The 15111-nt window shown below is 39.0% G+C and overlaps 1 protein-coding gene across 1 annotated transcript in view; it reads right to left on the bottom strand.

Annotated features, from left to right (window-relative positions):
- The window catches only part of RIMKLB (ribosomal modification protein rimK like family member B), a 52743-nt gene extending 38893 nt beyond the window's left edge, over positions 1-13850 (bottom strand). Inside the window, 2 exon segments of the mRNA XM_032213477.1 lie at positions 13662-13802; positions 13805-13850. Coding sequence (XP_032069368.1) covers positions 13662-13802; positions 13805-13835 — 172 coding nt within the window. The 5' untranslated portion in view covers positions 13836-13850.
- Positions 13851-15111: the final 1261 nt, after the last annotated feature.

Below are 15111 nucleotides of genomic sequence, written 5' to 3'. Positions count from 1 at the left end.
AACCAGGCTTCATAGCAGCAACTGTGAGAGGGATCTTGGAGTCTCAGTGGAGTCTCAGTGTAAGGTTCTACATTTAGGCAAGAAAACGAAATGCACAGGTACAGTATAGGTGGTACCTTGCTCAATAGTAGTAACTGTGAGAGGGATCTTGGGAGTCCTAGTGGACAACCATTTAAATATGAGCCAGCAGTGTGCAGCCGCTACCAAAAAAGCCAACACAGTTCTAGGCTACATAAACTGAGTGATAGAATCAAGATCACGTGAAGTGTTAATACCACTTTATAATGCCTTGGTAAGGCCACACTTGGAATACTGCATTCAGTTTTGGTCGCCACGATGTAGAAAAGATATGGAGACTCTAGAAAGAGTGCAGAGAAGAGCCACAAAGATGATTAGGGGACTGGAGACTAAAACATATGAAGAAATGGGTGCAGGAACTGGGTATGTCTAATTTAATGAAAAGAAGGACTATGGGGAAACATGATAGCAGTGTTCCAATATCTCAGGGGTTGCCACAAAGAAGAGGGAGTCAAACTATTTTCCAAGGCACCTGAGGTAGAACAAGAAGCAATGGGTGGAAACTAATCAGGAGAGAAGCAACTTAGAACTGAGGAGAAATTTTCCTGAGAGTTAGAACAATTAATCAGTGGAACGCTGGCTCCAGAAGTTGTAGATGCCCCAACACTGGAAGTCTTTAAGAAGATGTTGGATAGCCATTTGTCTAGAATGGTATAGGGTTTCCTGCCTAGGCAGGGGGCTGGACTAGAAGACCTCCAAGATCCCTTCCAACTCTGCTATTGTATTGTATTAAATATGAGTTAATAGTGTGCTGCAGCAGCCCCCAAAAAGCCAAGGCAATCCTAAATTGCATTACAGAGGGATACCATCATACTATTTTCCCAATTTCTACCTTCTACTCTATTTTCTAATCCTCATGAAGCAATTACCATATTAATAAGTATTCATATCTCTAACCATCATCTATTGCCCTGTTTAGTATTTCAATTATTATTGACTTTTGGACAAGTCTCCCTTTGGGATGTTTCTAAAATATCAACAAATCATTAGGATAGTAAAGTTCAATTAGACTTTAATGTCATATATATTTCAAAGTGTTTTAGTTTAATTTGAAATTGGGATAGTTATAAACAGTAGAAGTTGTATTACTGTATTATCTAAATAGCTGGCATTGTTATTTTTAATTGATTCTACATGATGCTTATGGAGACTATTACAATCTCCACTTTTTTGTTTTCTCCAATTTTATATTGTCTAAACATATTTGTCTAAAATTGTGGATGAGGAATTTTGTTGTTTTACACCAAAGCACCATTCTTATAAAAATAATTGGTACATTTCACCCGGAACACCCTGAGGTTGGGAGCCAAGTGTAAGAAAAAAATATAGGTAGGTAATAAACCATTATTTTCCTTTTCTACAATTGTTTTTAGAATTTGTGATGCTATGCATACATGAGGACTACGCTTACAAAGACTGTTATCTCTAATGTACTCAGTGAAGTATAGTTAAACAAAAACAAAAAGTACATGTATACTTGCACAATGAGGATTTTCAAGACTCCCATATACCACCCTTGCTTTTGGACTTCGTATGATGATACTGGATGGTACAGCTGTGATAATTCTTGAAAAAATATATCCTGGTCATAGTGATTCATGCACTGACAAGCTATTTATTAGTTATTACAATGCACTAATGTATCTTTTTAAGAAAGCTCTGATCTTTCTTCTAGTGAAGAATGACACTTCAAAGAAGTTCAATTTTGAAAGATATTTGCTTTTTGCTCTAATTAAAAAGTTACATATTTTTAAAACATGAATGAGACTGAAATAAAAACAAATGTTTCTTCCAATATTGATTTTCGCATACCTGAAATCAGCTGACAATGGCAATATTCCAAATATGGAATAGTACACTTGGCAAAAAATATTCATTTGGCAACAATGCCAAGAGGAGCAGGTAACCAAAGCAGAATACCAGCCCAAATCTGCAGAGGGAGTCAAGAAAACTAAGGTCCAGAATGAACTATGACTTGCAACAATGCCAAAATAAACAAAAAAAATCAATATGTAAAGTTGTTCCTTACATTAGAAAGTCAAGGAAGGTCCACTAATAGAAGCAGATGAAAGTGATAGGCAGCAAGAAGATAGCACCATCAGTTTACCTTTGATTATGGATTTCTTGTCTCGCTGCTCTCAGAGGATCAGATTAGGTAATCATATCTCTCAGCCCTTATTCTTAACACTGGTTCACCACAAAGTTGCTTGTTGAGTCCCTTACTCTACACTCTTTATGATACAGCAGGTGGTGGGACTCATCTCCGTGGGTGGGGGGGTTGAGTCTGCCTATCGAGGTGAGGGAGATAGGTTGCTTTCGTGATGTGGAGACAATAACTTGAACCTTAACACCAATAAGACAAAAGGAGGCTTATACTGGACTATAGAAGGAACAGATCAGGCACCCAGCCCTGGCTTATCAATGGAGAACAAGTGGAGCAAGTGGCCAGTTTTAAAGTTTCTGGGTGTGATCATAAAAGAGGACCAGACCAGGGGCACACACATTGCAGCACTGGTCAAAAGGGCCCAGCAGAGATTATACTACCTGAGACTTCTCAGGAAACAACTGAATGAAAAACTGCTGGTGACTTTCTAGTGCTGCACCATAGAGAGTATTTTAACACTGCACCTGTGTATGGCTTGCCAATTGCACAGTGGCAGATAGACAGCACTCCAGAGGGTTAACGTAATTGCCCAGTGGATCATTGGTTGCCCTTCCCCTCTTTGGCAGAGCTTTATAGATCCCGCTGCCTTAAGAAGTTCAAAGCATTCTTGAAGATCAACTCATCCTGGGCACCCTTTTTTTACCATCTTGCAGATGGTCCAGGATATAAAAACAAGGACAACAGGCTAAAAAACAGTTTCTATCCCAGGGCAATAACTATATTGAATTCTACTGTATAGTGTAATATTAATCAGGTTTTTCAATTCAGTTCTATAGAATGTGAAGGATGTGTGTTTGTGTTTTATTTTTATAGTTATAATGTATACTGAAGAGGGCCTTAATTTCGTTGTACAAGGTGCAATGACAATAAACTAAAAAAAACCTAAATTAATTCATTCTTGCATCTGTCTTTATGCAAAAGAAGAAATAGCCCAATATATTAAAAGCAAGCACAGAGAGAGACAGAATGCAAGTCAAAATAGGCAAGGAATTGGTAAGAGATCACCTGGATCAGATGGTTTATATCCCAGTGTTCCAAGGGAGCTGGCAAACGTGATCTCGGAACCATGGAACACATTTCAAAGCTCCTGTACCATAGGAAAACTATCAGAAGACTGGAAAAGAGCTTTTGTAGTTCCAATCTATTAAAAGGGAAAATGGGCCCAGGAAATTCAGGCTAATCAGCTTGATATTAATATCTGGGAAAATCTGGAAAATATAATCAAGCACCAGATTTGTGAGCATACGTTTGTTTAAGCATCTCCTAATCTCTGAAAATTGCACATGTATGACCAAGCTCCTTGAAAGAAACTTTATTTTAAGTCCACAATAGAATCATAGTCCTCCACCTTATAATCATAGTAAAATGAAAATAGGAAGAAAAGGTATACATTAAAAAAGGGTTAAAGATAGAGCTTCCTAGAAGAAAATAACTAAACAAAAGCATTGTCCTCAACCATCTAAATGTGTGCATAAAGAGGAAGGGGAATAGAATTAAATGCTAATTTCCTGTCTAGAAGTGCATTAGCACTCCATCAAAATAAGGGAAATGAGTGGAGCCTCCCAGTGACCAGTCACAGAGAACAGTCACCTCCGTTCCTGTGCAGGTTTTCTCCCTGTTTGTGGGCTCCGGAAGGAGCCAAAGCTGCCTTGTAGGGGCAGTGAAGCTAAGGAGGGGTGCTCTGGAGGCCGCAGGAGAGATCGCAATCTCCTGTTGAGCCCCAGAGCTTTTTCCCTTTATGCCACATCGGGGAAAAAGAGGCAGTTTAAGATGGCTGCCACAAGGTGGGAGAGAGGACGACTATCTAAGCACAATGCAGGCGCAGACTTTGTTATAAACTGGGGCATAAACTGGGTGACAAGAATTCTTTTTATTTCAATCTTAAACCCAAAAGAATAATCCAGGAAAAGATAGGTTCACAACTATTTTTAATAGCAGCGACCTAGCACTTCTGAAACTCTGGAGCTACCCACTTAAAATCAATTATTGGACTGAGGACTCCAAAGATTGGAGAAAACAGAGTGGATTAATTTGATCTGACTACTATTATTATTTGACAGAATACCACACGAGGTTAAAAAGAAAAGGGATAGAAGAAAAGAGAAAAGAAGGAAAATTAAACAAAACTTAAAATCTGGACAATCGGGAAAACAGATAATTGGAAAATTAAAAGACTATAAAATACCAAGAATTTTAAAAATTATAAAACTATGGGGACTGGAGACATAACTATGAGAATGATTACGTTTTAGTAATACTGGCTCTGTAGAAGTGTTTAAATATTGAGTCATTTGAATCATAGAGATATGTTGAGTAATTGTAATAAAATGGATTACCAGAGGATGATAGAGGGATATGAAGAAATAATTTGATGCTTAAAAATATGCATGAAACTATAAAGAACAATAGAAAACAAGGAGTGCCTAAGGGCCAAGAAATGAGTGTAGAAGGCCCGCAACAATTGGAGAAGAAGATGAACAAGATATTCAGGAAATAGATGGAAAATTAGAAGAAGCAGTGGAAGGAAAAAATCAAAGTAAGATGCAAGAAAATAAGATAATGGAGAGAAAGGACTGATAAATAGGAATCAAGTTGATAATATTTTAAAGTTTACAATAGAATAGAGAAAAAAAAGGAAAATCTCTTCAAAAAAAGAACTAGAGATGGGAAGATGCAGAAAGAGCTAAAGGGTTAGGGCAACTTGAAAGAAAATTTAGTGGATATAAAAACACTATAAAATACTATAAATTTCCAAGAGAGAGAAGAAAAAGGGGATAAAAAAGTTAACATATGATGGAACTCCAAAAAGACTACCCTGTTTCCCTGAAATAAGACCTCCCAGGATAATAAGCACAATCGGAACTTTTGAGCACTTGCGCTAAATAAGCCCTCCCCCGAAAATAAGTCCTCCCCAAAAATATTGCAACACAGCAGCAGCCATGAGGTGACCACGCTCACCGCCTCCTGCACCTCAAAAATAAGACCTTCCCAAAATAGGCCAAGCACTTATTTTGGGGGTCAAAAGAAATAAGACCCTGCCTTATTTTCGGGGAGACAAGGTAAGAGATGATGGATAGCGATAAAATGCAATAGTAAAATAGAAAGTAGAAAATATAAATAGGGAAATAGTAGTATATATACTAACAGATAAGTAGAATTTACTATATTAAAAATAAGCTAACGGTCGAAGGTAGAAGTTCAGGATTAGGGAATTTAAAGGTATTATTAATATTGTGTTAAAATATATTGTGAATTTCAATCTTCAAGGACTAGAATTTGTGGGGAGTTGGAGATATAATCCCAGGATCAATTGAATGCTGTTAATATTTGGATTGATTCGTAGTTTTGGATATTTGGGATATTGAAAGCATGTTGGAAAAATTGGTAATTTTTAAAATATTAAATATAAGACCGGGGATAATAAATAATGGTGAAAAGATTTTTATTTTTTTTTAGATTTTATTTATTATTTATAGGCCGCCCTTTTCCCTGAGGGGACTCAGGGCGGCTTACAATTCATGGAGGGGAAGTGCAAGACAAAACATAAGACAATACGTGAGTGAAAAAAAAAATAAAACGATAAAACACAACTTTCATTCAACTTCGGGTGGGGCAGATTAGAATCTTTATCCCCAGGCCTGACGGGATAGCCAGATCTTAAGGGCTGTGCGGAAGGTCTGGACGGTGGTGAGGGTGCGAATCTCCACGGGGAGATCGTTCCAAAGGGTCGGAGCTGCTACTGAGAAGGCTCTCCTCCGCGTAAGTAAAGAAACGTTACTTATGTTTAAATGAACCAATGGGAAAAATAAGAAAGAATAGATATAGAAATAAGAGAGGAACCACAATATACATATTTTAATATAACAAGATATATGTAATAATGAGGGAGGTTTAGAAATTGAATGGTGGTGTATTAAATATGTTTAAACAACATAAAACAAGGAAAAAGAATTGTAATAACTATGAGTAACAACATTATGTTTATCTGTGCTAAATGTATGGTACCCAGGTGTCACACTGTTCACACATTGATATGTAGAAGGAATATAAAATAAAAACTTGACATAAAATGAAGTTACACAAACAATTGTACTGATGGAAAAATCATCTTAATGTAAATATATTATCATGGGATATTCCACAAGAAATGAACAAAAACATTATTTCAACAGCTATAATTTTACTATCCCCATTCATTTGCTTACAATGGCAACTGAAAGCACCATTTCTAGTCCAAATACCTGTGAAACAAGCATATCTCTAGCAGTATCTCTTAGCTTTGTGCCTAAATAGATATGACAGAATTTTTTAAAGTCTCACTATTTTGACATCTACCTATTTTCAGTAACAATCCAGAGTGCAACTAGCTGACATAGAATGAAAAACTTTTCTTTTTGGCAGGATTTGAGTCATAAGCATATTTGAAACACAAAGAACATGTACAGATATATGAACAAGTCTGTTTATACTATTCTGCACGCCCCCCCCCCCTATTTTGTCTTTAGTTTAAACAAGCAATTGACACAGTTGATAATTAATCGGAGACACGCAGTTCCGTCAAACTGTTTAACAATGAATCTCTTTCATGGATTAGATTAGATTAACAGAAATGGGATTAGATTAGATTAACAGAACTGGAAGGGACCTTGTAATCAGCGGTCACCAATGGTGGTCCGTGGACCCTGTGAGAAATGTTGGTGGCCCAAGAAATCCCATAGCCCACGAAAAATGTTGGTGGTCCACAGAAAAATTATTTGCATTTTTTACATTGCACTAAATTAGAAGTCCTCAAACTACAGCCCCTGAGTTCGGATGCAATGAACATTTGTGTTGCTGCAGAGTGTCTCACCCTTGGGAACTTTTTATGTGGGTCAGAGGGGGGCAGAAATTCCAATTTGGGGTCTGCTTCAGCCTCCTGGTGTGGGGTTATGGTCGAAGGCTACAGGGAAGTGCTGCTGGTGACAAAGAACTGGAGGGTCTTGTTGCAGTGGAACTGCATCATGGCCTGGAATTGGCTGACCATCTCAGCCTGCTGAGCCTCCAGGCACCGGTATCTGGCCTTGCACTCCCACAGGTCTTCCCTCTGCTTGGAAAGCCTATGCTCGTAGTCCTCAGTGAGATGCTTCTGTTAGCCTCTTTCTCGGTCAGAATTTGAACTGAGCCAGTTGTTTTGCCAACTCTTTCTCATGGTAGCTGCTTAGCTCCAACAACTGCTTCCTGTTGGGCTCTAAGGAGCCTGGTGGCCAGGCGAGGAGTGGCTGGGAGGGGAGGTGCGAGTAGAGGGTGTCAAGGTACCCCTCAACATGAGTGACATCAAGTTGGTCATTGCCCACCCAGTCACATGAAAAACCTAGCCACGCCCACCTAGCCAGTCATTAGGCAGATTAGTGGGCCGCAGGATTTAAAATTATGAATTTAGTGGTCCCTGAGGTCCGAAAGGTTGGTGATCTCTGTTGTAAGTCATCAAGTCCAACCCCCTGCCCAAGCAGGAGACCGTACACCATTTCTGACAAATGGCAGTCTAATATCTTCTTGAAAACCTGTTCCCACAACTTCCGAAAGCAAGCTGCTCCATTGATTGATTGTTCTCACTGTCAGAAAAACTATCCTTATGTCTAGGTTGAATCTCCCCTTGATCAGTTTCCATCCCTTATTCCTTATCTGGCCTACAGGTGCCTTGGAAAATAGCTTGACCCCTTCCTCTCTGTGGCAGCCCCTCAAATATTGGAACACTGTTATCATGTCTCCCCTGGTCCTTCTCTTCACTAGTCATGCCCAATTCCTGTAACCACTCTTCATATGTTTTCGTCTCCAGTCCCCTAATCATCCTGGTTGCTCTCCTCTGCGCTTTTTCTAGAGTCTCAACATCTTTTTTAGTGTGGTGACCAAAATTGGATGCAGTACTCTAGGTGTAGTCTTACTAAGGCTTTATAGAGTGGTATTAGTACCTCCCTTGGTCTTGATTGCATCCCTCTGTTCATGGAGCTTAGGATGGCATTGGCTTTTTGGGCAGCCGCTGCACATTGCTGCCTCATATTTAGCTGGTTGTCCACTAAGACTCCAAGATCCCTCTCACAGTGACAGCTATTAGGCCTGGTTTCACCAAGTCTACTGTATACTTTGGTTTTCCTTGCCCAAGTGTAAGACTTTACTTTTCTCTACATTGAATTTCATTTTGTTAGATATGGCCCAGTGTTCAAGTCTGTCAAGATCCATCTGGATCTTGAGCCTATCTTCTAGGGTGTTGGCTATTCCTGCCAGCTTAGTATCATCTGCAAATTTGGTAAGTTCCCCTTCTATTCCCTCATCTAAGTCGTTTATGAAGATAAAGAGTATACTGGGCCTAAAATGGATTAATGGAGTATACTTTAGTAAAGTGGAGGAAAAAACATAATAGATCCATTTTCAGAATTGTTTCCAATTTTATTTTAAATTTGGAACCACTGAACAAAATCTTTCAAGGATTCTAGAGCATGGCACAATTACTAGAAGATTGGGAAAGAGCTGATATGATTCTAATCTTCAAAACAGGAAAAAAAGTGGAACCAGGAAACTACAGACCAATCAGTTTGACTTTAATACCTGGGAAAATCCTGGAAAAGATGATAAAACGCCACTTTTGTAAGAATCTAGAAATAAACAAAGAGATTTCCAGAACCAATGTGGGTTTCTTAAAAATAGATCATGCCAGACAAACCTTGTTGCCTTTTTTCAGTGACTAAATTAGTGGATCAGTAAAATGATGTGGCTATACAGATGGTCTTCAACAGACAACCACAATTGAGCCCAAAATTTCTACTGCAAAGTGAGATATTTGTTAAGTGAGTTTTGTCCCATTTTATGACATTTCTTGCCACAGTGTTAAGTGAGTCACTGCCATTATTAAGATAGTTAACATGGTTATTACTGAATCTGGTTTCCCCATTGACTTTGCTTGTCAGAAGGTTGCACAAAGTGATTGCATGACCCCGAGGCACTGCAACCATCATAAATACAAGTCAGTTCCCAAGCACCTGAGTTTTTAATTACATGATCATGGGTCTGATCACATGATCATATGGTTGCAATGGTCATAAGAGTGAAAATTGGTCATAAGTCACTTTTTTCAGTGCTTTATTAACTTTGAACAGTCACTAATGAAACTGTTGTAAATCGGGGACTACCTGTAGTATATTTAGGCTACAGTTAAGGCATTTAATAAAATAGACCACAGCCTACTTCTTCATAAGATGGAACAATGTTTGACAGACAGTACTACTACTAGATGAATTCACAATTAGCTGACTAATTGCAGTGTGTAGCCCTTAACATAACTGCATGTACATAGAGGGATGCATGCAATGGGATACCTCAAAGTTCTGTCCTGGTCTAGTGCTCTTCAACTTCTTCATAAAAGATCTAGATATAAGGGGGAGTCATCAAATTTGCAGATGACACCAAGTTAGGGGAATTGCTAATACTTTGGAAGATAGACTCAAGGTTCAGAACAATGTTCCCTCTAATTTTTTTTCAGTGTGAAAAAGTATAGTGTTTGAGCGGCACATTTTCATGCCTGAGCACCTGAATTTTTTCACAGATGTCACCTAAGACAACAACGAAATCAGTATTATTTGAAACTCAAAGTTATGTTTATTCAAGGTACCTGCTTAATTAAAAGTGTTATATAATATCAGTATCACTTAACAATGCTCCTGCTTAGCAACCAAAATGTTGGCTCAGAAAGTCTGGCATTTGAAACAAAAATAGCCTTTAAAGTTGTGGTGTGTTAGGAGCATTTTTATTCCTGCATTTTAAACACGCACACACACACACACACACACACACACACACACACGGAGAGAGGGAAACATAGGAACTTCGAAGGGTGAATAATTTGAAATGGTAGTTGGAGAAAATAGTGTAAGTAAAATAGTGCTTTATATAATTAATGAACAGGGTTTTTTTAAATAGTTTCTTTTTACATTCATTTCTGTGTTCATTTCTTGGGAATGAAATTCCTTGAGGCTAACTTAATTTTTGGAAGAAAAAAATAATGCCTGTAAACCAGCAAGAAATTTAAGACAATCTTTAAAATTGTATTTGAAGAATTTAACAAGAAGGCATTTCTGTTTGCATTGCTTTTCAGCAAACATTTCCTATTTTTACTGCCTTTCATTCCCCCACTTTTCACTGATATGTTTATACATATTCATTAAGTGACAGCATTTTGGCAGACAGCATTGCTTTTTCTACATTACTGTATGAAAATGTCCTGCATCTAAAAATGACTGATCTATGGCCTTATCACTGCTGTGACGAGCCCCCCCCCCCCACCAGAATAACTGCTGCCACCTCCTCCTCCTCCTCCAACAGCACCACCACATTTGCTGCCCGGCACTGCAGCTGAGGTGAAGCCGCCAAAGCTCCCGCTGGCGCCCCCGCCCATGGCAGCGGCGGCGGTGCCTGCCTTCCCCTCCACTCGGAACATCTCACCTAAGCAGGGGTGCTGGCGGGAGCTTTGGCGGCTTCACCTCAGCCGCAGCGTTGGGCGGCAAATCCGGCAGTGCTGTTGGGGGAGGAGGAGGCAGCAGCAGATATTCCATTCGAGCAGAAAGCAGGGCAAGGGATGGGAGGAAAGAAAAGAGCCTGAAGCGCCCGAAGCGATGGGCTTCCGGAAGGTGGAAATGGGGGGGGGGGGAGATACCAGCAGGTCGGGCATCCAGGAGAGCCATCTCGGTGCCGCCGAGGGGGGGGGACGCCAGGTGCTGGGCTGCCTCTGACTCGCCCTCTCCATGGCTCCCCAGGGCTGCAGCAAACCAAGCAACAAAGCGAGCTAGAAGGACCGCCGTTTTTTTTTAATATCTCTCCCAGTCTGGGGAAATCCTTTGCGGGCGGCCAGTTCTAGCCACCTGCAAAGGACTTCCCCACGTTTGCTTTGATAGAAATCTCTGCACGGCAGTTAGAAACTGCTGCGCGGGGGTTTCTTGCCACGTGCGCGGCCGCGCAGCCGCGCACCTTAGAGGGAACAGTGGTTCAGAAGGATCTTGACAAACTTCAGCATTGGGCCCTATTCAACAAGATGTATTTCAGTGATGAGAAAAGTAAGATCCTGCACTTAGGCAAGAAAAACCAAATGCACAGGTATAGAATAGGCAATAGCTGGCTCAACAGTACTAACTGCGAGGTGTTCTAGTGGACCACCATTTAAGTACTGAGTTAGCAGAGTGCTGCAGCTGCCAATACAGCCCTAGATTGCATTAATAGAGGAACAGCATTAAAATCAGGAGAAGTTATAGTATCGCTTTATACTGCACTAGCAAGACCACACTTGGAATACTGCATTCAACTCTGGTTGTCATAATACAAAAAAAGACCCTGGGATCCTAAAAAGAGTATGAAGAAGAGCAACAAAGATGATGAGTGGTCTGGAGGCTAACCATACTATGAATGTATGTGGAACCAATCAAAGAGAAGGATTAGGGATAACATGATAGTGATCTCTCCTTGCTTGAGGAACAGTCAGAGAAGAGGGGATCAATTTTTTCTCCAAAGCCCCAGAAGCCCCAGAAGAATCAATGGAAAAAAAACTCATTAAAGAGAGATCCAACCTGGAACTAAGGAAAAATTACCTGACAATGAGAAAATTAATCAACGGAACAGCTTGCTTCCTGAAGATGTGGGTGCTCCATCACTGGAAATTTTCAAGAAAAGATTGGACACAATACGTTTTTTTCAGAATAGGGGGTTGACTTATTGTCCAATTCTTCAGAAGCCCCTGTCTGTGCAGGACTTCCAGAGGCTTCCAAATTTGTGTATAACTTCTGGAGACTTCTGAAGTCAAGTGGGATTTCCTGAAGCTCCTGAAGAACAGAACTTGTTTGCACATGACTTCAGAAGATCCATGAGTTCAGAAGCCTCTGGAAGCCCTGCATGAGTTCAGAAGCCTCCGAAAGGTCAAGAAAAGAGCCTATTTATATGGGGCTTCCAGAGGCTTCTAAAATCATGCAGGGCTTCCAGAGGCTTCCAAAGTCAAATGGGGCTTCCAGAAGTTTCCAAAGAATGGGCTCTGTTCATGCAGGGCTTATGGGGGTTTCCAAAGTCATGAGTGAAGAGGCTCCAAGAGCTGCCTCAGGTAGGTCATTGCAAGCCACTTAACAGCAGGAGAAAAACACATGAAGGTGGGCAGAACAAAGCAAAACCTCAGTATTGGGCAGTGAGGGCAATTGTGCCATTCACCAAAGCACACACACCTTGGAGAATACAGTGCTGGCATTTGAGTGGCAGTAGCAGGCTAGGGCTGATATAGAGGGCTGCCTACTGCTGCTGTGCAGGACTACCTAGATCTGGAAGACAGGCATGTGGAGAACTGGAGCACCCCTGTAGTCATAAGTGCTTGAATTTTTATTATGTGACCATGACAGTGCAACAACAGCTGTAACTTCAAACAAGGATATTAATTCATTCAGCACCGTTTTAATTTCAAACACTTGCTAATGACCATTAGAAAACTACATGTATTATTTCTAATGAAGACTGAAGTACACCATTAATATTGTTCTATTATTTTTGTTGCTTGAATATTTTCTGAAATTTATTTTCTTTTATTGTGGGCATCCATTATATATTTATAATAATTTTAAACTATTTTATTCTTAACATGAGTGTTTTATTTGTATTATGTTCTTGTAAAATCTATCAACCAGCTGATTATAATGGATATAAATTACATAAATGAAATAAATCAGCATTAATAACTTTTTGATGGGTATTAATATATGTACACTTAGATATTACCTCTCTACAAATTTCTTGTGGGACATTGACTCAGAAATCAATTCACTTTCTTCAGAATGAACATTTTGAAGATGACATAGCTTTCATATGGGGAGGGGAAAATGAAATTCAAAAATAATTATTTTATTTAATTGAGCTACTCCCAGCCATTCCAAAACTGGGAATTAGTCCAAAAATCAGGTGGGCTCAGAGTAGGGAAGACTGTAGTAGGAAGCTTTTCACTGCAGTTGAAATATACTGATGGTACAGCACAATAGAAATATGCCTTGTAATACGGAACAATGTTCAATGCCAAGACAGAGCTGGTGACACATTTACATTACATAGCACTGTAGGTTGACACCCCACCCCTTGGGGCTATTATAATCCCCCTTGAATTCTGCTATGATGTGGCTACCATTTTAATTATTAATCTGCTTTATTTTCCAAAAGAACAAGAGACAATGCCAGGCTGACCAAATACAATCATTTCTGAGATTTCCATAACACTGATGATGTTACCTAGTTTGGGTAATGAAACATCTGCAAGAAAACAAGCAAACTCAGAGAGCACCAAGGACCCTTCATTTCAACCCTGAGCTACAAATATTCTCCTCCATACTCTACTAACAGTCATCAATTCATATCTTCTATATAGTATTCTTACCCAGATTTCCTTGCTCAATGGTCAAGACCACTTCATCCATCAGCAAAGCTCGGAAGTCTAGATCCTCTTCACAACATTTGGCTTTAAGTGCCCTTAGAATTTCCTGCTGAGGATAATCTTCTCGGATACGTCGATCTGTTAAAACCAGAGCCTGGGAATAACAGAACTACACATCTTGAAGTACGTCTGCAGACTTTAGGTATCCTTTGAAAGGAATATCTAAAAATATAAGTAAGAAACTTAGCACACACGTACATATAAACCATTCCAAATGACAATTCATTTTCTTGTAAAATTTGGTAAAAGCTAAATTTCTTGCTCAAATTGGAGCTGAGTAGAAGGAACAAAGAAAAAATAATTTTAATTAAATGATGGAAACCATTTAATATTTTAGTATTTTTATTTTTTGGTACAGTTTATAGAAATCAGGATAACAGGATTACCTGTTTAAGAACATTTAAAAAATAAGGAACAAGAAAAGTACTTGAATCTTACGGGAAAATTATTGAGATTTGAAAATGACATCTCTGCCCATCCAAAAGAATTTCTTTTGGAGTAGAATTAATACAGATCTGTGGGCCTAGGGTACATGGTTCAGCACATATCTTGATTATGCTGATTGTGTGGTTTTACCTTGGCTCCTATCTTTATTATTTAGTGTTTTGCTATATTTTTATATATTTATTTCTTATTAGTGGCCCAAGCCATATGTTTGAGATAGAGGATTTCCAGGGGAGATAATGGCAAACTGAAAACAGCTCTGCAAAAGTGGAAATGACCACAAAAAAGACCAAAACACTGGTGAGTTGACTGGTTTCTTGGAACTTCTCTGGATTAGGATGAGACTGCACCTATATGTTCTAGATGGCTGCTTCATACAAGGAACAGTGTTTTTGTGTGTGTCTTGAGTGCTGGGAAATGAAGGGATCAGCATTCTTGATTGCACCACTGGTAGAGTTTTTAAAGAAACTAACTTCACAACTTCATTTTCTAATCACTTTTGAAAATTGTCCCACATTTTAGACTTTTGGCTGATGACTTGACTGAAAAGTTGATGTTTTGTGGATAAAGGATAGGATATGGGATGAAGATACATTTCTTTGTAGTCTTGATAGAAGTGGAAAGCCACTACATTTGTTTATACTTGTATATATATAGTATGGATATATGTTCTTTTTCTTTATTATATTCCCACTTTGCTTTTTCTTCACTTTATTCTTCCTTCCTCTTTAAATTTAAATTTGCATTAGATTTTACTACTATTATCAATATTTTAAATATGTATAAAATATTATTAAAAATAATATGTGTGTGTATAAAGTGGTGGGTGACTGCATACATTCAATACATATTTGGTATAATTCTAAAATTATCAATCTAGCTCTTATTTTCATCAACTATGCATTTATGGAAACAAGTAATGGAATCTGCATACTCCTCATGCAGGATA

Source organism: Thamnophis elegans, chromosome 3, assembly GCF_009769535.1.
Source record: "Thamnophis elegans isolate rThaEle1 chromosome 3, rThaEle1.pri, whole genome shotgun sequence".
NCBI lineage: Eukaryota > Metazoa > Chordata > Lepidosauria > Squamata > Colubridae > Thamnophis > Thamnophis elegans.
This window is presented reverse-complemented; position numbering and strand designations above follow the sequence as displayed.